The 27416-nt window shown below is 36.7% G+C and overlaps 1 protein-coding gene across 1 annotated transcript in view; it reads right to left on the reverse strand.

The window, feature by feature from the left end:
* The window catches only part of LOC149532696 (fumarylacetoacetase-like), a 186704-nt gene that overhangs the window by 55923 nt on the left and 103365 nt on the right, over positions 1–27416 (reverse strand). The window contains exons 10-11 of the mRNA XM_089807770.1: positions 15912–15974; positions 15654–15718 (exon numbers count right to left, since the gene is read on the reverse strand). Coding sequence (XP_089663896.1) covers positions 15654–15718; positions 15912–15974 — 128 coding nt within the window. The remainder of the gene's footprint in view (positions 1–15653; positions 15719–15911; positions 15975–27416) is intronic.

The following is a 27416-nucleotide window of genomic DNA, read 5'->3' on the forward strand; positions in this document are numbered from 1 at the left end:
CCTCTGTAAGGTCCTCATAGTATGTTGCACAGTTTGGAACCGATACGAATTTTAGAAGAGTTGTGTGTAATTATGGTATAGCTTCAATGTCTTTAAGTTTGATCAAGACTTACATCAGCATAATTTGCCTTTAAATGTTTTGCTATGCCTCTATATATAGTGAAGTGCTTGCCATTTCATGTGTTTCCCTCCTTTAAGCCATCATTTTTTTACAAGGTCGGCCTTGGCATCTCGTACTCCTTGCTTCTTCGTGTGGGGGTCCGAGTATGAGGCCTTCTTTGCTTGTATACAAAAGATTGCCAACACCTCTTCCTCTATCCCAACTTCTCAATCTTCAACAAATTAAAACCTAACTTTGGACAACTGGCATCCTCATGGTCCCCTAGTTCACACCATCTGCACGAGAGTTGTCGTTTTTCTTCCCTTGGACAGTCACGGACTAAATGTCCCCTTTAATTGTCTAAGTTGCATTGGATCATTGGTCGTCCTTTTGCATCATACTGGACGTTGCTCTAACTATTATTGTTATTGTTATTATTTTTCCTTCCTCCATGATGATGATGTCATCATGTTATTCAACAGAGGAGTCACCGCTTTTGTGGATATGGACGACTCTTATGTGAGATACACTTGTTGACCACGAGTTTTCATGTTATATGGGCATTACTTCGTGTAATGTCCCATAATCTGGCCAATATCGTAAAAGTTCTTCTTTAGGCATACGCCCTTGGTGTGACCCAGAAACTACCCTTCATTGTTTTGAATCTTTGCATCATTCTCAGCATATCCTTTTGAAAGGCTTGAACCTTCTTACAAGATTCCTAGTCATTGCTATGTTTAGAGGAATCATCATCCTCGAATAACCCTTGCTTTTTTTTTGGCAGTTTGTTCTTGCTCTCCAATTCCATTGCCCTGTTGCACGCCTCTACGTATGATGACGGAGATACAATCTTCATATTCTTTTTCAGGAATAGTTTCAACTTGTACTGTCTTAAAATGGAAGCACCCATCATTTTTGACCTTTTAGCTCCCACCCTTTCTGATTCTATGGTCCATGCATGCATTTATGCTCAAACAGTTGTTTCTCCCACCTTTTTTCTTTTTTCTAGTTCTATCTATACAGTTTACGAGACCCTGTGATTATCTCTCCTCAGGATAATTCTAGGATAGGTCAACCCAATCAAGCTATATTGCTTTAGGTCGGCCAATTCAACCTATACCCTAACCATTTTTAGTCCTGAGACCAATTTCATCTCAGGGATATAAAAGGAAGCTTGGGCACCTCACTTTGACACCCACTGGCTAACACAAACATCTATATGCGCAAACTCAAGCATTCTTATAGGAAGTAAAGATATTCAAGGAAATTCATCAAGCATTCAAGGTGCTCTCAAGATTCAAGGATCCTTTGTGAGCATTTCTTCTTCAAGATCTAGCATTTTGTTGGCCATCAAGGGAGGAAATCTACATTGTGGCATTCATCTTCTTCTTCCTTTATGCACATCTATATCCATGGCTCCATGCATTTGTGGATATTTCCTACATTCCAATTGAAGGTACAACTTCAACAACATCTAGCAATAACCAATAACCAAACTCTTCCTAACAAGAATTTCTCGAGTAAGGTGAATCAATATGTTTGTCTTACTGTTTTATATGCTTTTTCATACTTATCCCTTTCAAAGTTAATTCTTAAACGAGGGCTTGACCAAGGCAAGCCCCTCCCCCAAACCAAAGTCAATGGTTGTTTTGCGCAGGAATAGGTTATCAGAATTACAAATTTGGATTCAGAAACATTCAGTTGGAAACTTCTAGGAGTTATGGGATCAATTTTGTTTCTTCCGTCTGGGGACATGTCTGTCAGACCATAAACTCACCTATATATGTCGACCATGTCGCCATGTCCTTAAAGATCTGAGATTTTTAAGGTTTTCTAGGTTTTATGGTCTGGTTCCATAGCCATGGTCGATTTTCCTATAATAGTTTTGAATAAGCAGTTTTCTAAGTAGAAAGGCACTTTTCCTTGCACATTTTTAGGTTAGATTTCTCCCTCCTTTTCATTTCATATCATAGAATCTAGTTTCCTAATTTAATTGGGTTGACTACATACATATTTTTCCTAGATCTATTAAATCTAATTATCTCACTTTCTCTTTGTCATTTAATCAAATGGATCAATTTACTTTCGCATTGCACATCTAAGTTTAATGGACATTGCATAAAAGAGGACATGCTAAAGTACATCCTTAGTATAATTTGGGCTAAGTATCGGCACCCCTTCATCCTATTTGGATTTTGCTAATCTAACTTGAGTTATATTAAGAGTTATGATTGAAAGCCCTCTTTGTCTTGTATTGAATGGCTTAGGGTGAATATGTTTAACTAATGAACTCATCTCATTTATTTTACATTGTTAAACTCATTGCTTCCATTTCCCCCTAAACATTTTGAGCCCAATGTCCTACACTTCCTTCTTACATGTTGGAGTTAGATTTTGCTATATTGTGGATTTGGATTGATTTTTATCTTTTTTTTTGCATCTAGATCTACTTTGTATGCTCTTGGTCGCACTATTGGTATTTAGACATTTGTTGTGGTTAGATCTCATTAGACTCTCTTTGTGCGACCTCCCCTTTTATGTGTTTTATTACATCAAGTCCAATCTATAGCATTCCCATTAGAAGAAGTCGTAGACTCATAGGCTCTTTTGATCATGATTACTCTTTCTTTCCTAGGATCCATGATGATACCAACATTTCCCCTCATGATCTTAACCATATCATGGAGAATAATTATTCTCACTCTTCCCATGATGAAGTCGAAGCATCAAGAGTTCCTCCTTCCCAAGTTGAGAAACTCAATCATGAATTTGACAAATTGAAAAATTGGCCTGTGCAAGAAAATCAAAATCTTAATAATGTTGTTGCTATTGAAGCTATAAAGAAACTTCTTAACCATGATGACAATAACATTAACTTTTGCGTGGCATTTCTCATCTTATTAGTACTCATGCTAATCCTTTGATGAAATGTGGTCAAGAGTTATGATACAATCCTCCCTCCACACCCGTTGAACCTTCCATTCCCATTTCAACTTCTATTCCCAGCATTCCCACTTATGTGCCACATCTTATGACAACTTTTGCACAAGTCTCTAATCCTCTACATGTTGGTCTCCTAACCCCACACTTCCCACGAGTATTCCTTGTCCTTCCATACCTTCTTCATTACCTTCATACAATATTGTGCCTTTCACAAATTCTAATATTATTATACTTGCTCCTATCCACCCTATTTATACTAGCAAACCAATGCCCAAATTTGATAAAAATATTTTTTGTCCATATCATCGTCAACACAATCATGATACTCAAAGGTGCTATATTTTGAAAAATGTTATTGATTCTTATACTATATCTCTTGATGTTGTCGTTAATAGTACAAATAAACTTGTTGCACCTCCTAATCAGAACTTGCAAATTTACACCAATTCTTTACCTTCGCATTCAGCTAATGCTATTGATCAACCTTCTTCTATACTAGTATCACTTATGATGACAAAGTGGAAGGAGCTAATCATGTGGTTAATCATGTTGAATGTCAAACTCAACCTCTAATTTACCTCCACCTAAACCTAAATCTAAATCTTCACTTCCTATCACCTTTGATCATTATAATGTGATTAAAGCACTTGATGGTCCTTTTTAATGTGATTAATGCTGCTAGGGTTGCGCGTATCCCTTCCCATGGTGTTGTAATTGATCCCTTAACATCATTTTAACAAAGAATTGCATTTTCTATGACACATTTGAAGTGTGGATTCAAACTTATAATGGTTTCCTTTATCATCCTCAAGATTCCATATCTCAACCTGTGACCCTTTATGGTGAAGTTGTGGATACTACCTTATTGTCATCCCTACTACCGATCGATTTCAAGTTAAGCTTGGTATCAAATGGTAGTTTCTCCTATCCATAGATGCCTTAAATTGCTCTACAATGGAGAGATCGTCACTATTAATCATTCCCTTTATCAACCTTCTTACCCTTGAGGTTGTGTTAAAATAGACTTCTTTTGGCCTTCTCCACCTCAATAACCACCTACTAGTCCTGCTCATCTTCATTGGACCTATCAAAAATTCAAAACTCAAAAGATTCTTGAATTTAGTTAACCTAAGGTTGATCCTTCTAAAGCTATCCTACCTACTCCTTCGCACAACATTTCCCAACCTGTCATTGTTCCCTCTCTAAAACCTATGTTTGTTGATCCTAACCCTTCAACTTTATCTTGTAACACCATTCATAATCAGCATGCTCATAAGCATCTTAAGAACCATCAATCTAAGGTTAAGGTCCATGTTCTTGCTTCTCAAACTACGTCGTCTTCTCAACCCTTGCCTTTCTTCAATCAACCCATGCTTGAGCCTTGTAGAAGAAATGAATCATAACAATAACATGCAAATGGATAAACATGATGATTCTATTTGTATCCTTAGATTTTGTTGTGATTAATCTTGATAAGAAAGATACTCTTCATGATGAGGTTATTGAAGCTAATGAAAATTCACATGTTAGTGATGATGAATATGAAACCATTGATGTTGATCATAATTTGCCTAACATACTTTTTTCATAGATGATACTTACTCCAACTTTCAAGCATAGTGACTCTCACAAGGACGCTTGCTTGGATCTAGTTGTTGTTCCTATTATGTTGGATATTGTTCCTCTAGCGAGTTCCACATTTGCCTAATGATATTGTTACATCCCAATTTTTGACCTTGCTTGAAATATAAACGTTGAGGTTCACATGAAGTCGGTAGTTTAATTTGATATAATCTAGCGAAATGGTAAGTTAGTCGTTATGATTTCAAGTGAAGATGACATATTAGTTGATCATTATTGCGAATACATGGAATTAAGATAAAAGGTTAACTGTTGAGATTGTTTATGATTATATAATTTATAATTGGAGAGTTCATTGCAGGAAGCATGTCAAAGGGGTGAAAGCATTGTCAGAAAAGAATTAGGCAGGGCATCACCATCATTGGGCAGACAGGTAAAAGACCTAGCCATACATCTGTGGAACTGCATGAGTTATTTAAATAAATAATTTAATTAAATAATTGGGTTAAAATATATAAACATATCTCTAAGGATTTTAATATATCTTTTATCATAATATTTTAATTAATATTTATAAACATTTGTATTTATAAATTTAACGAAGATGAAAAGATAATATAAAATAATATTAATGAATAAACTCTTCATCTTTCTTTTTTATTTTATTTTTCCCTCTTTCTTACGTTTCTTTTCAAACCCATTGAATAAAATATTTGTGTATGAATCTTGTAATGGCAAGGAAGCCGTAGGGTCAACTCGAAAATATTATATGTTTGCCTTGTCGTGTATCAGCAATATACAGATATCCAGCTTGTTCTTGTTTCTACCATTTATCTTTCGTTTCCCTTTGCTTTGTTACGGTGCCTTAGCACCTGAATTTATACGTTTATGCATTTCCATTGATCAACTGCATCCCCGTGGACATCAGAAGGAGGCGTTTGAATCCCAGTTATAACAAATTCGACTGCAGAGTAGTGAGTCATAATGCGAAATTGATATTGGAGTCTGCTAATTCGACAATGGTTTGATATTGGAGTTTGAAATTGGAATTCTGAAGCTCTGTCCATGAATTTATTCAGGTCACTTTCCTTGCATTTTTGCTAATCTGTCTCCCCTCGTAACTATATGTTTGGCTTTATATATATCTTGTATCTCACTCAGCATCATGCATACAATAGTCTTTACAAAGCTAATTGTTTTCTATTTCGATATACATCAATAGGGGATCATGAGAGTGCGTGTGCTTTGTGAATGCATGTTCGGATTTATATGTGATTAATATTAAATCAGGAATATGATGGTACAGTATTTTATTGTATATAAGACAGTTCCAAGAGTTTGGTCCCTTATGTTCTATTCATGATAACTTGGAATCTTATGTATAACGGCTTATGTTTCTTTGATATCTTGGTTTTCCATCGTAGCTAGCTTCTCCTTAATAAGGTTTGATGGTTGTCATGTCCTTGTTTAGTGAAACGTCAGATTATATATATATATAATTTTAACGAGCTCTAATTCTAGCGAGTTCGTTCAACTTGTAGAGAATGCCCTTAGTGTATTTGTGTTTTTATATTTTATTGGATTTTATAACTTTAATTCTTGGGTGATGAGTTACAAGATGCTTTCTCTATCACTTATTATATAAATCAAGAAATCATGTAATTGGGAAGTTTTTATTTTTATCTATTAATAGTCTGTTCATTGTATATTCATTACATATCGAGGACAATGTTTCTATTCTTTCTGTGGGTAGTAATTATCGATTACTACTGAGAGATCATATATTGTTTTCGGAATTTTGCTTGCTCCTTATTTCTAGTTCAAGGGAATGTGTGAATCTTGATAGAATTATAATCGGATCCAGTATCTTGTTCTTGTTTTTAACATTTGATTATTCACGAGAATATTCAATTTTGGTTATAGAAACGATAATCAATCCTAAAGTCTTCAAAGAACATAATCATGTAACCACAAAGAGTGAAAAGCTGGATGCATATAACCTTCTTGTATAATTGACAGAACCAATTTGTTTTGAAGATTCCGGATACCTAGAACTCACCCGATTGTGTAGCCGAAAAGATGAGTGATCCTCAATAGTATGAATCAGTATCAGTTATGACATTCAATATTTACCATTTAAACAAATTAATAACTCATGCATAATCTTGTTATGGTGATCTCCTCCTGCCAAGACGTAAGGCGTGTTTATATCTTGAAGTCCAGTGGATGGTAAGATGTTCCCTGTCAATTCTGGGTCACGAGGGCCTTTCTCGTTAGAGATTGTGTGGGGATATATATTGTGGTCCGAGGTTGGGTGGTAAAGCCCCTGGCAATGTTTCACCTCTCTCAAGATGTCAGATATGCGTCAAACAGAGATAAGCCATGAAATCAATTGTTGATCAGAAACAGGTATTATCATTTTTGTTTATGAGAAGGTAAGATTAAATTGAGGTATTTCATTGTTATCATCGTCTTACTTCATATAAATGAATATTGAATATAAGTAATTATCTAATCTTGAGAAATTGTCACAGATAAGCAATCGGAAGGAAAAGAAATCTGAAGCCCTAATTGATTGTGTGACAGTTGGAACCTTAATTGATATGGTGGTATTGGAAGCCCTAACTGAATCCGTGGTATTGAAAACCCTAGTTGAATCCGTGGTTGCGGAAGCCCTAAATTGAATCCGTCGTTGCGGAAACCTTAGTTAAAATCCGTTGTCGCGGAAGCCCTAAATTGAATCCATCGTCGCAAAAGCCTAAGTGGTAAGCAGTACCAGAAGCCCTAAATAAACCGATGGTAATTGATGCCCTAATTGGTAAGATGATATGTGATGCCCTAATTTAAGTTATATTGGTATTTAGTGGTATTCATCAAATGATTTTTGAGATAGTGGTCGATTTGAGAAATTGTTATAGTGTATTGGTGGACTAACTCGGGTGGTTGCAGAAGCATACTTAGATAATTTTCAATCTCAGTTTTTCGAGGTATGTGATTTCAATTTCTGAAGTTATTTCATTTAATGGTATTTCAAGTAATTAGATAAGAAATTTTGTTTAACTGATTTTAACGATAAATCTTCTTCACATGAGCATGAATGATGTAACTGCCTTCCTATGAAATCGAAGTTATAACTAAATTCTATGCTTATGTTAGATGTTAATTTAGACCTGGGAAATCTGGTCGTTACACATATAGACCAAGATGGGGGGGGTGGGGCGTACAAGCGGACTTCTCTAGCATGGTAATTTTTGTGTGTTTTGTGTTGTGTCCCCCCCGTACTATGTTACTTCTTATATGTTTTGTCTAGATTGCTTTAGATGATCCTTGTTGCTCCATTGGTGCAAGGTGATAAGCTAAAAGAACATGTTGTACACATTCTTCTATTTGTATCTCTCTTCTTCTATATGTTGTTAAATGTTGTATTGCATATGTGCCCTTGTTCGTAAATGTGTCCTATAGTCTGCTTGGATGCTTGTAACATGGTAGCAGCAATTCTTTTTGGTTTGCATGATGTTGGTCCAAAAAGACTCTTCTTCATATCTCTTTAATGATTCCTCTCCATTGTGTTGTACTTCTAATTCCTTTAGGGAATGATGGCATTTTATCTTTGATATTATATTGCATATTATCATATGATCATACTGACCCCAAATTTAGTAGATCCCACTTGTGCTCTCTCTTTTGTCATGTGTTTATTGTGTTTTAAGTGTTCTCTCTTGGGGGCATTTCATAGTGGAAACATTTCTAGTGGATGCATGTATGCTTCTATTAAAGCCATTTCTCCCATTAAGGCGTTTGCAATCGCTTTAACATGGGGGCATACACTCCACTCACTTGTGCAAACACACTTTCATAGTATTTTGCGTCTTTTTGGATCCCTCTATTGAATTATTAACAATCAAGGGGCCTGATCCTTGTAGCTCTTTTTGGATCTTTTTATCAAATTATTGACAATTCGGGAGGCCTAATCCCTATTTTTTGATCCCCTCTTTTGATTACCAAACAGTGTTGGAGGCATCGTCATTGCTTTTGGATCCTTCCTTAGATTATCAAACAATTCGAGAAAGCAGATACTTTCCTGGTCCCTTAAGGACACAAAACCTTATGCCTAGGTCATTTTTTCAAATTCCCCTTTTTGAGACGCAAGGTTCTTTGAGGATGAATTGACTAGCATGTCACACAACCACTTGCTAGACCATTCAACACCATCCTTTGTTGCGGTGAGCCTTTTTCGTGTGGTTCACAAGAAGGAACACAAACGTTATTGGTGAGTTGACTACTGTCTCTTTTTCTCTTGTCAGTAACATCTCTCTTGTTATGGCTTTGGATATGGTGAAGTCTCAAGTCTATTCGACGCTTGGTAGTTTCTATGTCTCCTTAATCATGATGAGATCAACTCTTGTTTTTTATCTACTTTACCATATGAGATAGGCTCATACTATCGCTAAAGTGGGGGCTAAATATACCATCTTAAAATCGAAGCACCCATCATTTAAGACCTTTTAGCTCATCCAGATCAACCTATGCCCTGACCATTTTTGGTCCTGGGACCAATTTTTTCTTAGAGATTAAATTTGCAAAATTTGGTGACCCTGTCGACTTGCTTCGTTTCAATCCTGAAAATTAGTACATAAGGAAGCTTGGGCACTTCATTTTGACATCTCCTAGCGAGCACAAAACATCAATACACACGATTCAAAATTTCTTACACCATCTAAAGATATTTAAGGCAATTCATCAAGCATCCAAGATCTTCTCAAGATTCAAGGATCCTCTGTAGACATTTCCTCTTCAAGATCTAGCATTTTGTTGGCCATCAAGAGAGATCTACATTGTGGCATTCATCTTCTTCTTCCTTTGAGCACATCTACATCCATGGCTCCATGATTTGGTATTATATCCATTGCATTTGTGGCGATTTCCTACATTCCTATTTAAGATTCAACTCCAAGAACATCTAACAATAAAATAACTCTTCTTGACAAGGGTTTCACCAAGTAAGATTAATCATTGCATTTGTCTTACTATTTTACATGTTTTTTCATACTTGTCTATTTCAAGATTAAATCCTAAATAGGGGCTTGACCAAGCCAAGCGCCTCCCCCACAAAAAAATCAAATTTTCTTGTGCATGAATAGGTTATTGGAATTGCGAATTAGGATTCGATAACGTACAAACAAAAGATTCCGAGAGATCTAGGGTCAATTTTGTTTCTGCCCTCCCAGAACACGTTCGTCGAGCCGTAAATCTACTTGTATAGGTTGGCCAAGTTGACCTATACCAGTAGATCTGAGATTTTTTGTAAAAACCTTGACTTGGTTATAGTTAAACCACGTCAATTTCCTTTATTAATCAGTAATTTGGCATTTTGTCTAACACTTGGCTAACAACCTTAATCTTTAAAGCATATGAATTCTATATGGATAGATGCATACACTAGATCTAATGGATAGATGGATGAATGCTAAAATAAACATCAACTCTGATATATAATTTTGCCATATGAATTTGTTCATTTAATTCTGAAATAATAACTGGCTCGCAACAAATTCTAAGTTTATTCATTTACATAATATGCTGCAACAATTCATCAACTTACATTTAAAGGATGGAGCTTGTTAATCTCAAAGATGATGCCCAATTTGCAGAACCATTCCCACTCAACACGGCCTAGAAGTTGTAGAAACATAACCCCAAATATATACCCAATAGACACTCAAGTACAAGGGAAAATGATGTCTTATGATGCAGCAAACACACACCACAACAGAGATACCTGGCACCCTTGGTAACAACAAATGAAGTGCCAAAATTGGTTTGCAATATATGTGAAAGGATTGCCCAACTAGGCAATATATCAGACCCACATTAAGATTTTAAATACCACCCAGAAATGAATATGTCAGACACTCACAAATCAGAGGCCAGGCGCCCTAATAATCTGATACAATTTCTCAAAAAATGCAATGACAAACATTCAGCAATGTACAATTCTTTCTCACCAATTTGCTGATTGAAACCATGCCCAGCAGCAAATATGATTGGCGTGCACAAACAGATTTCTCAATCACCAAATTCTCATAAATAATGAAGACCCAATTTGCAGCAGCACCAAATTGATTCTCCAACAGAAACCAAAGCCTTCCTAGCCACAGTATGAACAGTAAGGAAGATATCTAGCAAATATCAAATCCACAATACTTCAGCAGTGGAATGAAATCACTTCTCAACTTAAAAACCCTTATACCTCAGCAAGCGCATCAAAATTTAGGACCTCAAAAAAAGCCGCAAAGGCAACAAAAGAAAATAAATATCCAAGCATGCTTTTCCCAATGAAATGAGCTCATATTTATAATGTCTTTGTTGACAAAAGTTTCCAAAAGAACTCAACTTCTGAAATTGTGAAAGTCTCCCAAAAGAACTCAACTCTTGAAACTTTCCAACTTAACTCTTTTGGCAACATTTAAAACTTGGCTTAGGCATAATATCAAAAAAATAAATGGCCCTTTCAATGATGACTCAACCCTCAAGTGATATTATAAAGTTAAAGTATAACTTTATAATAAGTCATATAATGATTTAATAACAATGGCCACTAAAAATATTATAACTCCCAAAATACTCATCATTTAAATGTGTTGTCTGAAATAGGAGTCACACCTATTATTTCTCCAAGTGACCAAATGCACTTTCCAAAAATAGAAAGGGTCCATCTCAATCAACACCCAACTTACCACAAATAGTAAGTACAGAAAACTAAGCCCAAATGAAGTTCGATTTGAGCCAAATGAAGACCAACCTATAACTTACTGAATTGTGGAGAAGATAAGACCCTCCCAAACCAAGCTATTGCTTCAAAAGACCCTCTATCGACAATAATTAAACTACGAGGATCACAACAATAGGCCAATCTCTCAAACTCTAATACTGGCAAAAAATGGAGACATTACATTTTTAAGTTTTTTTGGTCTGGTTCCAAATACGCAATCAGTTTAATTGTAGCAGTTTTAGATCCACAGTTTTTTCAGCAGAAAGGCACTTTTCCTTGCAGATTTTGAGGCCAAAATTCTTCCTCCTCTTCATTTCATTTCATAGATCTAGTTTCCTACTTTGATTGGTCTGATTGCAAACATATTGCTTTCTAAATCTATTTAACTTAAGTATCTCAATTAATCTTTGTCATTTCATCAAATGGATCAATTTACTTTCACAATGCAGATCTAATGAACATTGCATGAAACAAGACTTATTTGCATACTTCCTTTGTATATTTTGGGTTTAGTATTGGCACCCCTTCATCCTATTTGGGTTTTGCTAATCTAACTTGAGTTATATTGAGAGTTATGCTTGAAAGTCCCTCTTTCTTTTATATTAAATGGCTAAGGGTGAAGATGTTTAACTAATGAAGTCATCTGATCAAGTTTACATTGTTAAATTCATTGCTTCCATTTTCCGCCCTAAGCACAACCTTTCAATGAACCATCATTCCTTTAGGGTGTCAATTGGCTTATTGTCCATCTTTCCCAATAATTCCTTCAACCGCCAACCATATGCTCTAAAGGTCTCATCTTTAGCCTACTTATTTAGATTTATGCCACAATCTCATTGTTGTCTCTCAGCAGTCGAAATTCAATCTGGAATTCCTTTCTCAAGTCCATCCGTGTGGTGACTTTAGTTTTGTCAATTGTCAGAGTACCAATCTATGGCTACTCCACGCAAACTGGTTGAAAATTGTTTTGGCCCATTCATCTTCGTCCTTTACCCCATTAGCGAACCAAATGGTTCTACAGGTTCTATAGTATCGCACGAGGTCTTCCTTCTCGTCACTTGTAAATTTGGGCAACTTTTGTTTTTGAGTCATCATGACAATTTTGGCTACAATCGATCTTGTGTACATTACTAAATCAAATGTGTTAGAGTCGAAGAAGTTGCTCTAGCTACTGTGTCCCTGTGTCCCTCCAACAATCGTGGCTGCATTGGTATCCCTTTCACAACTATTCTTGACTTCTCCTCTCCCTCAAGCTCTACTCGACTTTCCTCCTTCCTCAATGTGAGAATGACATCCCCACCTAGTTTCTGGTTTCTTCTAGTAGTCTATCATGGTTTACTTCACCCCCATTGGTATTGTACCCTCTTATATCGTACCTTGTGACTCCAACTTTTTCACCCCATGTGGCCCCTACTTGCTTCCCTTTGACCATCCCTTGGCAAGTCTTCTCAATCTTCTTTGATGCTCCGCTTTTTCCTCTAGTCTTAGGGCCCTACAAATGGCCTCGAACTCATCTATATGCTCCTTTTGACTTATGTCTTTATTAAGCAAATTTGGCATTAATGACTCCTTTCCAGAGGATTGCCTTGTCTTCTTCTGCTCTCGTCCCTCTCTTCTATCTATCTCCCTTCACCTTTTTCCACAAACCTTTAGAGAATCTATTGACGTTTATTCTCTCAATTGATTTCCTCTTGGGAGTTTTGCAAGGCCAAGAATAACTATGCCAAAAGCCTGCTCATCAACCAATCCACTACAGGGCTTACTCCAAGAGAATGCCACACTATGCTCTCAAGGACTTGTTCGTGTGCAGCTTCTCTCTGCATGCAAGTTTCTATTGAAACTTGCAATAGTGAAATGAAATCAGATGTCAATGCCATTTCTCCCTTGAATAACTCTTGGAATGTGTTTTTGCTATGGCTACTACCTTCGTTTATGGGTTGTCCTAGTATGCGTCCTTTGCCATGTACCACTTTGTCACTCCTAGATCCTTTATAGCCAACAGCACTGAATGTTTTCCACTTTGGGTAACAAGTTTAACACAAACAAAATAGATAGTAACAAAAAGTAATGCAATGCAACACAATTATCAAAGAACTTGCCAAGCTTTCTTTATAAATCTCGGAAAATGCTTACAACCATATATGTTTAGACTTGCAATGCCAAAACTACTTCATTCACAATAATGATGCTGATTGGATACAATTACATAGCTTATATAGTGCCGAAGGAGTGAGACTACCAACCGTCGTGATCAAACTACCAACCCAAACTAACTATCCCATTGGAGACACTAACAAACATTAACAACTAGTTTTTCCAACAAAAAAGACTCTGGCAGCCATGGCAAGGAAGAAGGCCCAAGCACACCTTAGGGTCTGTTGAAAATGTTGAAACCCCAGCAGCGCTGGCAGGAAATTTCAAACACCCCTAAAGCACCATTTCAACTATTGACCGAAACCAAATTTTAAGTGATCTAACTTTATTTTAAACTTTGAATTAGCATAGACAACAAAAAATTTAACAATTCAAATATTTAAATCAAAGTTGATAAATATAGTATTGTTCTATTTTAATATTAGCAAATTTATTATTTAAATTAAGTTTTAAACTTATTAATTTTTTTCTAAAAAATTAATAATATTCTTAATAATTCAATTTTCTTTAAAAAAATAGTAGTTTTTGCTCTCATGTTATTTCTCCCATGTAATTTTTTCTGCATTTGTAAATCTTGTGGGTTAAAATATACATACAAAAGGGTTCCTAGTACATTATTCAGAAAATTATGTGTAATCACATGATTAGGGTTTATGCTTTCATTTGTGGTTCTCCATCAGATAATATTTTACATTAATATTTTAAGTGTATAATAGAATATTTACCACCAGATCACTCATCAAGCTCTGCATTCCCTTATTCCAGTTTGATAAATGCATGTTTTTCTGTAGAAGGCCTGCCACCAGAGTCAGCACATTCACTTTTTGCATGAATTGTAAACTGTACAGCTTGTTGCCAATAAATGAACTATAATTTCATTTGCCACATTCTTAGAATATTTACCTATTTTTGGTCTGATATTTTTAGTGTTTCTTAGTAGTTTTATTAATGGTCATCTTAAGTTGAAGTTGTCACTATTTTTAGTGCTCCAGTCTTAGTTGTTTACTTTGGTTAGTTTCTTTTTAGAAACATTGTCTTGTAATCTTTATTTATGGAGCCTTTGTCTCCTCTGTTTAGTAAATCAGATTACACTGAATTATCTGAACTCACATCCCAGCTACTGTATGCTTTCACCTAGTTCACATCTAGATCTTGGTGATCAGAAAGTGTTAGAGATTGTGCTCTACTTCTAAAATACTGAAACATAAGCTAATATCCCAGCTACATTCATTACAGTTTTATTCTAAGTTGAATAATATTCGAAAGTTCCTACGTACTACCAAGCCTTAACATAAGTCCCAAAAAGATTTAACAAAGTTTCGACACTCCATAATGTCATGGTCCATTTTCTCAAATCTTATATGTTTTGCTAAGCCGACTACCTGGAAGTCACTTATCATTAATAAGAAGTTGCCAGGATGTAATATATGAAGTCATGAACTATCATAACATTTGAGAACCGGGCAGGAACACTCCGATTAAAGGACTGGTCCATCATTATACTAATATTTTTTAAAATGAAGATCATCCTTGAATTATGTGGGATATTCTAAGGGAGCAAACTGCTTTTTGAAAACTTAAGCTTTACATTTCATTTTCGAGGGAATTTTCTTTTCTATGAAGTTTATGTAAAACAATCATTAACTTGTGCACTAACAAATTAAGTAAACTTCATTCCACAAAACAAGGGATAAGACATTGAAGACCTGTTTCAAGGCAAATAAATCCAATGGGTAGGTGGTTAGAATGACAACCAGAGAGGAAGCATATTGGAGGTATTAACTAAAAATTAATGGTTTTAGCCCTATGCACTCCAGAATATTGAGATAATTCTTTTTTTGTGTGTCTTGTGTATTACTCAGGTCAAACTACTCTACATTTTCTAGTGCTACCTGTCATAGTTTGTCTCTACATATCAATTCTAAGTTTCTTTATTTTCTCACCTGCTTTTTAGCATGGTAATCTTCAGAAAACGTAGGCTGAACCCTGAGTTTGTTCTTTTGTAAATATTGCCCCTTCAATTTAATAGAGATAACTCTTTTTGTAAAAGAAAATTAAGTTGAACAATTAAACCAAAAGAGAAATGCAAGTAAAAATTCTTACAAGTGTTTGGCATTGCTTCTACATACAACTGAAGCTTTTTCCTCTCCTGCCGGTCGTATGGCAACCTTTAGAGAAAATATGATTCACAATTTTGCACGCTTGAAAAGGAAGTTTAACCAACACACAAAATAAAAAGAAATTCTTTACAAAAGATATTGTAATCATTCAAACAGGAGCGTACCTCCAGCTAAATTTTACAGTACTTTACAGGCTAAAATTAGAAAATTTTAACCTGGGAATAAAACAGTGTTCATGTACCTCCAAGGGGATATCATAGCTCTGAAGGCTTTTTCCACTTAGATAGCGTGATGGAGGTGGATCCTAGAATAAAAGTTATAAATATTATTAAAATGTTAGCTTCTGATTTTTTCTTCGCCATGTAAATTTTGAAAAACTCCACTTCTGTTGACTAGCAAACACTCATTCCATTGGTTCATATCAAAAACATATTGGGATACAAGTCAAATAGATATATTAATTTATAATATTTGAAACTGAAAAATTGATCCAGCTGTTGACAAAGTAGAGAAACTGAATAAAGCAGAGAACTCCAGAAGAAAGTAATTCAAAGCTTATTTTTTAGCAGTTGCAAATTTAGATCTCAATATATGTACATCTACAACATAACACCTATATGAGTACTGCAGTTCATTGAAACCCAGGACACCAGCCACATGAGAGCTGGGATAGATAGTTTCCTTTATTGCACATATAAAAAAAACTGAAATGTTGAAATTTCAATAGGACATCTCCTGTCCCATGCAAATAACCAATTCCACTGCAGCGTGAGTTCTGTAAAGTTCTGATCAGAAGCCGATCCTACATTAACTGTATCCTGCGGGTTTCAGTTAGGGGTGGCCTGTTGAGACCATGGGCTATAAATTAGAATTGTTTGTCCCTACCTATAACTGCTGATTCTGTGCACAAGCTTTCTCCTGGTGTAGTTCACCAATTTTGCATAATGATCTTTTTTTTCGCTACTTTATGGTACAAACTAACAAACCAGAGTTTAGAATAGTGTGCTACTTGAAAGCTCAATTAACAGTTAAGAAAGGAATGTTGTTTAGACTAAAGGTGAAAATAAAAAAAATAAAAAATTGTAACAAAAACAAGATTTTTATTTTGGAAAACCCTGGGATGGCAAAAGACCAGTTGGCAGTAGCAATCGGTTGTCTACATGTTTCTTATTCCTCATAGCAAAAAAAAAAAAAAAAGATATAGGACATACAACTTCTAGTTGTTCTTCTTACTGTCAAGTCTGCCGCTTCATTCTTCAGCTTTAGTTCTCCTCCTAGACATTTCAATGCTTCAACTAGCATATCTTAATGATAGATTTGCTACGGAACACCTCCAATAGCTCAAATTCACCCACTAGATATATTTAAATAGGTTTTAAATTTTAGAAAACAAAGGAACTTGTGGGATGTGAGTCATGAAGGAACGTGAGTGGTCATGTGTGGGACATAGAGCTATAGAAGGATTAAGTGGCATTTTAGAGCAACTTACTTTGGGTAAATAGACAAAGTAGGACTTTTAACTTTCATCCCTTCTTGGGAAAATAAATCGACAAGTCCTCCTTGGATCATATCCAAGTTGGAGTCCTCTAACTTAGAACACTAGAAAAATTGAGGAATTGAAGAGCTTGATGGGTAAGGAAACAATCAACAAATGGAGCACTATGAATAATGGAAGTTAAGCTGTAGAAATCAGCCAAGATTGCATGCAAGATGAGCTTTGGCCGTGAGGGGAGACAAAAAGTCATCTTCTTCGTAAAGGCTTCCCCTTGTCAACTTTTGTTTCGTGATAGTGCTAGATGCTATTGTTGATTGTTGAATGATTTATTTGCCACTTGATGTTTGTGCTCCTTTTACTTGTGTTGGTCTCGGATTCTGTGTAAAGCCTTTTAGGCCTCTTTTTGATAAGTTGTATGGTAATTGGTGTGTTAAGAGGCACTCTTTGGCAGACAACAGGTACCTCCTCCACCAGGTTTTAATATTTATTTTACTCTTTGGAGATGATGATGTCCTCTTGGCCTCCTCTCCCGAGTGTTTTAAGCACCAATCAGGTGGTCTTGCCTTGTTCTACAACCAATCACATCTCACAATAAACCTCAAGAAAACCAAGTTTATGGTCTTCAATTGCCTCAAGGCCTCTCACATCCACTTCTACTTCAAGGGTGTAGAGGCGGAGTCTGTACATCCTATACATACTTGGGGGTCAAGTTCTTCAGTCCTCGGTTCAACATGAAGCCCCCTATAACAGCGCATCAACAAGGGTTATGGACCTATGGTTCTTTGGCCCTCCTCGAGCAGCATTGTTTTCGGCATCACTTTCAAGACACCATGTCCAAGATGACCCTCATGGACACTCTTGTTCAACCTATTGTCCTCTATGGCCCTATTCTTTAGGGGCCCTCCCTTTTCGATTCAAATTTGGGCTTCACCAAAAAGGGTTCAAATTCTTCTTCTTTGATGCATCATCGGGTACAAGAAGTCAATCGTGCAGCATATCATTCTGGCAGAGTTTGGGGCCTGTCCCTACAAGCTTGAGACCATGTTTGCTCTGGTTTGGTTTCTTCACCGCCCTCGAGGTTTTGCTGATTCCTATGAGCGGCATAGTAGGTATCCTTTCCTTGCCCACTTTTCTCAAAGTCTATTGCCACCTTTGCCTCTTCTAGGAAGGCATATGGCTGGTTTGCAAATACCCTTTTGGGACCCCCTCAACTCCTCCCCCCGAGGCAAGAGTTGAACATGTGCTTCGGAATAGAAATTTGTAGATAGTTCATCCATACTACATGGATCAACGCCGACAAGGGCCTTTGCCCTAAGCTAGAGTTTTGTACGGCACACTTTCTGGAGATCTGGGATGGGATCATTGTCTATCCCCCATACCTATCTCATAATTGGTTGCATTCCCTTAAGATCCCTATTGGTTCCTTCATAACAAGTTCTCATCAACTTCACATTGAAACAAATAACCAATTAGAGAGAGAATAAAGGATTTTCCAAGTCTACAACATCGGAGTGTTAGAGACCAAGGAGCATTTCATCTTTCCTTGCCATATTTACTATGAGATCCATGAGAGATCTTACTGTCCTTTTAGGGAGTTTTAGGATCTCTTCACCTTCAAATTCATTGATCAAAGGTGCCTTGCACTCTACAACCAGACTTTGATAACATAGACGTCATCTTCAAGCCCCTATACAGTCACATGCACAATCTTGTCAGCTTATCACTTCCTTCTTCATGTGGCTTCCCCGAGCTTAGGGTACCAAACATCGATTTGGTCCCTCCCCTAATTTTCCCAAATCAATTAAGCCTTGCATAGGCTCCTCTCAATAATGATACACAACCTCTAGTAACGCCTCAGTTGCAATCGTCCCTCACGACCTCTCAAAGACATTCCAGAGCCACTCATTGCTCTTCGTCCTACCCCTTGGTTCGTAAGTTCTTTTTTGGGACTTCGGCCTCTTAAGAATGACATTCTCTTTGTTGTGCACCACTTTACTCTAGTTGTTCTCATTCTTCTTGCCGTTCTGGTTTCTTTAGGTGCATTGATTCACAGGCACTAGTTGGTGCCCTTGTTGTGGGTTGGTGTAATGTCCCCTTTTTCTGGGACATTATAATTTTGTGTTGCCGGCTCACTTCACCTATGTTTCGAGGGCGAAAAGGTTCTTTACAAGGTTCAGTTCAAGGTTTGGCTTAGACATTTCCAATTTCAGACCCATCAGAGCAATTTTGGCAAGTTATCCGAATGCTTACTATTTTTAGTAAGTAAACAGAGCACAGTATTTTCGGTACCTCAGCGTTGGTTTGGAAGCATCTCGCCGAGAGCTCTCCAACGAACTATTGCATGTGCTTATCTGAGTTCATTTCATCAGCTATTTTAATGCCTAATGATTATATGGTTTACTGACTAAGTGACTATTAAGGTTCATTTAACTTGTCACTTTATTTAGAAGGGTACAATTTTCACTTAAGTGACTAAAGGACAAAAAAGGTGCTTTATCCCAAATTGCTTAAAAGAACATGCATCCCATTGGGAAAACTGATAAAGGTACAATAGGCTCCACATGGGAAGTTATGAAGATTATAATATTTAAAACAAATATTAAGCTACAAGTTGGAAATAGTTACTGGTTATTTCTTCCAGGATGCAAACCCTTGAAGAAGCTTTTGGAGGTTGGACGCAAACCTAACCTTCTTACAAGTTTATCTATATTGTCAATCTAACTGTTATTTCTATCTATAAGATTGGATTTTCTGGATTATTGTGTGTTATTGTATTGCTGTTGTATAATACAGTAACGTCGTTTGGCAACTATTTGTGTTAATTGCTGGTTTAAATGTGTACTTATGAATATTGGAGGAAATAAACAAACTTTTTTGGGTCTTCTCGGATGCATATCTGCTGGTTATAAATCGATTAACGTTCTAGAATTTATATCAAATATTGGTCTACTATTCGGTTTTAAATTTGCTAGTTTTATATCAAGGTTTTTTTAGTAAATATAAGGAAAGGGATATTTCAGTGGTATCAAAGCCATGCATCCTGCCAGCCTGTGAAATTATATTAGCAATTAAATTGCAGAAGGAATTAACACAAGAATTTATGAACTCAAATATTCTGGAATTTTGGTTGCTTTGAAGTGACTAGGCAAACTCTGAGGACGAAACCCCTCGAGTTGTGAGGAAAATTGGACGTCCCCCCAATCCTTCCTGGAAAAAAGTTATCAATATCACGCAGAAATCAGCAAGTTGAGTTGAACTACAAGTGCATTCTATTATTTCTAGAGTGGATTAAAATAAGGCATTTAGAGTCCACCAAAGTGTAGTCGGCATAGAGAAATGTCAAGCTTAAGGCCGTAGGTGGAAGAAGTTAACATTCCTAAAGTCTACATACCTTCTACGGACATTGTATGGACGAGTTGAAATCACAAGCTAGAGTGTTCAGTGAGGAATCATAAACCCAAGCAAACCCACATCAAACTTCTAGAAGGTGTTGGAGTCATCATTTCCAATCAAATACGAAGGACGTGACCACCAAGGAAAGCACGGGCTAAGGACCACGGGGTGAGCTCGGCACTATTTATGAAAGCTTCAGACTGTGCAGTCCGGGTTATACTCTCCACAAGTGAAAGCCGACTCCTGCCTTCAGCGCTATACTTCCCACGGTTTTGAGACCATATCGTAGCCAGTAGCAAGTTGGACGGAAAACCAAGAGTGTTGACAGAGTGTATGCGTGGAGCAGACTAGAGGATTTCAGCGGCATTATCCTTGCACAGGAGTGAGCAAATACCGTCTATGATACAAGAGGAGATGCAGGTTACGCTTGTATGAAATGCATGGTAGAAAAATATTGACTGGGGATCACTCCATATCAACCCATTCTTTTCATCTATGAACACGTGAAGTTTGATATACTGCTAGCCACCAGCTTACTATACAGTCAGGTTTTCTGAAGATATTAGGGAGCAAACATTCCTGGTGACAGGTCGGAGTATGGGAAGAAGTGAGGTGGAACCAGTCCGCCATTGAGATATTCTCCAGTTTGACTATAGCAAGTCTAGCACTTTCTGTTTCTGGAACTTGAGAGAGTTTTGAAGGAAATTCTTGGGGAATGATAGGCTTGTGAACACCAGATATAGTATTAAGAAAACCTTCTTCCTTAGGTTTTTCATCTGGCAATTTAACTAGTTTATTTCTCTAGCCTTTTCTCATCTCTGGGAAGATCTGGATATCTGAAGGAACATCAATCTTCTTAGCTTCAGCTGAAGGTGTTGACTCTTCAATGATAGTGAGACCTTTTACTGGTTCTTTAGTTGTATCTTCTAGTTGCATAACTTGGTATTGAAATTGAACTTCGGGCTCATGGGATGGTTCTATCATTTGTGGAATACAAGGCACTTGGAATGGAGGGATGCTTGCTATAAGTTCTTCATAATGACCGGAGATTATTTGGTATTTCAAATCCCAATTTAATGGGAAGCGAACATAATAGTGAAAGCTAAGAAACAGAGTTCTCTTAAGACGAACAACTGCTTTACTGGATTTGAATTTGAAGCAATACTTACATCCTTGGGAGTGGAAGAAGTTCTATCATCTCTAGAATACCAAACACCTAGAGAGGAGGAATTTCTGCCAAACGTTCTTCAAATTGACCAGAGATAATTATCAGCAGTAGTACACAATAGTGGTATCAGCCTCAACTAAATTCAGGAAAAGAAAAAATTAGACTGTATCCAAAGTGCTTGACAAATTGTCAGTTGAATCAGATTGCTCTTGCGCCTACAATAACTGAGTTGAGCTATCAAGAGTGGCACAAACAATCAGATGGTGAGGTCAAATTATTGGTTACCTCTTGTTTGTTTGAAATTACAAGGATTTTAGCACCTTAGAAACCTACAAAGAAGAGATAATGAAGAAGTACTTCAGCATTGTTGATAGTTTCCAACATCTTGGTGATAGCAACAGTCGTCACTTCCCAATAAGGGCAGCCATTCTGGACTTGCACCAGTCTCACAATGATACGAACCATAGCTTAGGACTATATGTTATCCGAATATTCATTCTAAAATCCTTTACTACAGTAACATATTAGTACAGTGTGTTCAAGACTTGGTTTTCATGATAACTGTTTGACAAAATACCCCAGTTTTAAATTAGAACTCTGTGGTCAGAATTAGTAAAGTTTATTACAATGGTAATATAACATTCTAAAAGTCTATGTTCAGCTTCAAGGTGCAGTTTGCAAAAGTAAGCCTACAGGTAGAACTTATGAAACAAGATTGGGTCGATTTCAAGCACATGAAAAGCTACATGGCAGAGGAAGTGGGACGAGACTTCCAACTCGATATTAAAACTGAAGTAAGGAGACTGTACGATGATTATAACAAATTCCCGTCAAAGCTTCAAAAAGAATTTTCTTTCATTCATTATGTGGACCTTCAGCTACAGCTGCAAAACAAAATAGATACGATAAGGAACAAATGCTATGATTTGGCTGGAGATCTCCTTGCAGAGGACAGTTACAGAAATCTGCATAAGGAAGATATCAATCAAATTGATAATATGCAAAATACTAATGATGGCACAAGTATGCTAATGGGTAATTGGGAGACAGAAGTGACTTATGGAATTGTTTACACTAGTCCTCCTGATGAGCATATTGATAGCCCAGGTAGAAGAGTTGACCAAACCGCCAACATTGGCCACCTCCCCATCTTGTTTAGACATGGAAGACACCAGCATCTTATTTGGTGACATGGAAATTAACTTGGATAAATTTTATGGTGATACTAGGCTGGAAATTATGTCAAATCTTGAGAAGCAAATGGACCGCAATGTTGGCAGGATAGATGATCTAGCACGCGTTGAGTTAGAGGACATATCTGAAAATGTTGTTCCGCTAGGTGATGAAAAATCAAATAATTCTATGGAAAGCAGCCCACTTGTGTTCAAAGGAGATGGTCAAAAACCATTATTGCTCCTTGACTTATTGGATATGCTTTTGGTCGAAGAGGACAAGATTGTCCAAGTGTTGACAAAGATAGATGATTCTTCAAATTGGTTGAGGATCTCATGTGAAAGATTGTGATAGAAGAGAGACATGGTACTGTATGTGATGTCACAAGTCCTCTTTTACATACTATTTTTGGAACTTTAAAAATGATAAAATATGAGTACTTGCAACTATTAATGGATAGAATCCTAGCAATAAAATTTGAAAGGGACAAGGAGAGTGAGGTAGATGAGCTATGCCTTCAATTGAGCTTTACACATTACTCCATCTACAAAGCTGAAAATCAAACGAGTGGGACAGCCATTTATGAAGAAAATAACCATGGTTCAAGGGTACAAGAAATCACGCCAATCACTGAAGAAATTCATAAAGTGGGTAGATGTGAAGGCAAACAATGTAATTCAATCACATGTTCCCCACCTGAGACTTTCTATGATGAGAAAAATTATATGGATCAGCAAGTTGATGAGTCAGGAAATTATGATTTTTATGACAGCAGTTGTACATCTTCACATGAGCACATGGTTAGTGATACAACAAGTGAGGGTAATTCAAAGATTTCAATTAATAGTGAACCATCCTTTTATGAAGACTTTGATATGAGCGAGGGTACTTATGGTGTAGTAGGAAGTTCAAATTTATCCTTAGCATGCTCTGAGGGATTTTTCAGCTTATCCAAAGTTTTATCACCCAGCTCTTATGAGATGGCCACGGCCTACTTGTTGATTGGTGATTTTACTTGTTGGTATATTCCAACTATCAGTCTCTTACCTATGTATGTTAGTAGTATTTTCACTGATTCTGTTTGGCCTTCAAGGGTCAGTGAGTTATTTGCAGATGAGTGGGGAGAACATGTTCAAGATAGTCGCTGCGTTAAAGATCTTTATCTCTGGAAATATGAACGTTATTACCGTTATTGTTACGTTCAACTGAAAAGGACACTTATGTTTAATTGTAATATTAAATGTAAATGACGTGTCATTCTCATGCATTGAGGCATGAATATTCAATGAGTTGTAATTAATTATAGGAGTTATAGGAATCTTAAGAGACCTTCAGTTATAATGTGAAGAGTCTCTCCTATTGTTATATATATCACATCAAGCGATAGGCTTTGTACACTTGAAGTTTATTATCAATAAAATGATCGTTTTGTTGTGTGGCTAGGTTTTTCCCTTCATTCTTGAAGGGTTTTCCCAAGATATTTCTGGTGTTCCTTGTTTCAATTTTGTCTTCTTTTAATTGCTAGTTATCTTTATGGATCTCTAGGTTGTAGATTTAATAGAACACACATTATCCTACGTCTCACATGAGGTGTCTACATTTTTTATGCAGCAGTATCTTGAAGACAATGTTAGCCTTCATGATGTTGGTGATTCACCAACCACTCTTTCCTTAATCCAAGATCATGTTCATTGGTTGATCGAGGATCTAGGTGTTAATAGTATCTTAGATCTAGTGGATTATACTGTGTCGTTACACAGTCACAGGATTATGATCTGTGTGTTTCAGCCTTTTGACATGTCAGAGTTCCAGAGATTAAGATTACTCCGTTTCCACCACCATGATATAGTGGTGGAGTCAGATTGGCTGGATCTGTCATTGTCATCAGTACAAATATTGCAGGAGTGGTGCAATGGTGCAGTGGTGCAGATATTACAAGAGTTGGTCAGTGGTATCTCAAACAGTGCATGAGTTCTCACTTGGGATCCACGGGGAGCATCCCTATGTATTGCCTTTTATCGGGAAGCTAGGAGAGTTTGGTTGTTATCATCTTGTGGTGGATATTGCAGCATATGGCAGTTGGTGTCCATTAATGGTGAGCCTTGGGATCCTGGCATTCAGTTATTTGGCACATCAATTCCTATTGTACTGTTTCACCATTTCGAGTTAGGGAAGATGCATGCCAGGGTACATCGACTGAGGTGTAGAATCTCATTCTCAAGACGAGTATGGGATCCTAGCATTTGGTTTCTGCAGGTATGAATGAATTGCTTGAGGGCAAGCAATCTTTGAGAAGGGAGGCTTTGTAATGTCCCCTTTTTCTGGGACATTATAATTCTGTGTTGCTGGCTCACTTTGCCTAGCTTTTGGGGGCAAAAATATTCTTTCCAGGGTTCAGTTCAAGGTTTGGCCTAGACATTTCCAATTTTAGACCCATCAGAGTAGTTTTGATAGGTTATCTGAATGCTTACTATTTTTAGTAAGTAAACAGAGCACAGAATTTTCGGTACCTCAGTGTTGGTTTGGAAGTGTCTTGCCAAGAGCTTTCCAACGAGCTATTGCACATGCTTATTTGAGTTCATTTCGTCAGCTATTTTAATGCCTGATGATTATATGGTTTACTAACTAAGTGACTATTAAAGTTCATTTAAATTGTCACTTTATTTAAAAGGGTACTATGTTCACTTAAGTGACTAAAGGACAAAAAAGGTGCTTTATCCCACATTGCTTAAAAGAGAGTGCATCCCATTGGGAAAACTAATAAAAGTACAAGAGGCTCCACATGGGAAGTTATGAAAATTATAATATTTAAAACAAATATTAAGCTGGAAGTTGGAAACATGTTACTGGTTATTTCTTCGAGGACGCAAACCCTTAAAGAAGCTTTTGGAGGTTGGACGCAAACCTAGCCTTCTTATAGGTTTATCTATATTTAATATCTAACTATTATTTCTGTTTATAAGATTGGATTTTCTGGATTATTGCGTGTTATTGTATTGCAGTTGTATAATACAGTAACGTCATCTGGCAACTATTTGTGTTAATTGTTGGTTTAAATATGTACTTCTGAATATTGGAGGAAATAAACACACTTTTTTGGGTCTCTCGTATGCATATATGCTGGTTATAAATCGATTAACGTTCTAGAATTTATATCAAAAATTGGTTTACTGTTTGGTTTTAAATTTGCTAGTTTTATATCAAGGGTTTTTTAGTAAATATCCGAAAAGGGATATTTCAGTTGGTTACTTGTTGTTTTCTTGGCAGTCCCTTTGACCCATTCTATGGTCATTTATTGGACATATAGAACTATATCTTATCTACATTCGAAGAGAAGAAATCATACAAGTGTCTAAGTCAATGTTAGTTTAAAATAGATTCAATTATAATGTTGGTGAATCAACCAAATTGATCAAAATTTGTTAAGTCAAATGGACACACTAAAAGCAATGTTTAAGTCGAATTTCAAAAGTTGGATGATCAAGATATATTTTTGTTGCACATTGTAAAGCCAAATTTTTACAATCAAGTTGACATGCCTTAGAAAACAGCGTAAGTCCCCTTAGTGATCCAGCTAATCACATTATTTCAACTGAGCGAGTACCCACATTAAGAAGGAACCTTGAAGTCACCTTACGATCTTTTAGTACAATTTTAGCACAAGAAGTGTCTTTCTACAAAGGATTGGGTATTTGACCTTGAAACATTAAGTGTTTGATTCTCCATGTTCTAGTGGATCAAAAATCAAATCAACATGAGTGTCCATAGTGGTTGCACTGGAATCAAACAATAATGTGGAGGAAACATTTTTCCTCAAGAACATTACCAATACACCACTTATAAGAGGTTCCACAGATAATCTTTCGTCGTCAATTGTACCAATTATTCCTTCCATCACAGGTGAGGGCGCCACAAAGAACGGGGTTATTAATATCTGGTCGCAATTGTTGGGGATTCCACCAAATGCCCCACCAATTGAGTCTAGTAGATTACTTTCAGAGGTTGTTTTGCAAGGGGGTAAACACATATAGGTAATGATGGGTTACACTTAGCATAGGTTGTGTACCAGACCAACAATTAATTCAACACCCACTAGGACCACTACTAGACCCACTTCCAAGTTCACTTCTAGAACCGACACTTGAGCCAACACAAGCAATGGTCCAACTGACTACAAGACCAGTTTTGTAGACACCTCTATCCAGAGCAGAGAAGTCCTCATCTATGGATTTGAAGGAGATTCATGTACATAAATTCATTTGAACCCTCATGACCTAGTTAATATGATCCTCTGGTACATCTATTGGTTATTGAAGATGGCCACCTTTATGGTAAAGTCGGGGAACTTGCAAGAGATCTAGGTTTTAGCCTTGTGTTGCACGCCACAGAGAAAATCTTGGTCTTCATGCAAGTAGAATGTCAATGTGGATTCTTTCATTATTCACCTCCATATGCTAGCCCAAGGTGTTAACACCAGAGATGAGGGACGTATGCCAACCAATATGGCCACAAGTAGG

This window comes from Cupressus sempervirens, chromosome 10, assembly GCF_028749045.1.
Source record: "Cupressus sempervirens isolate cs-2001-9-10 chromosome 10, ASM2874904v1, whole genome shotgun sequence".
NCBI lineage: Eukaryota > Viridiplantae > Streptophyta > Pinopsida > Cupressales > Cupressaceae > Cupressus > Cupressus sempervirens.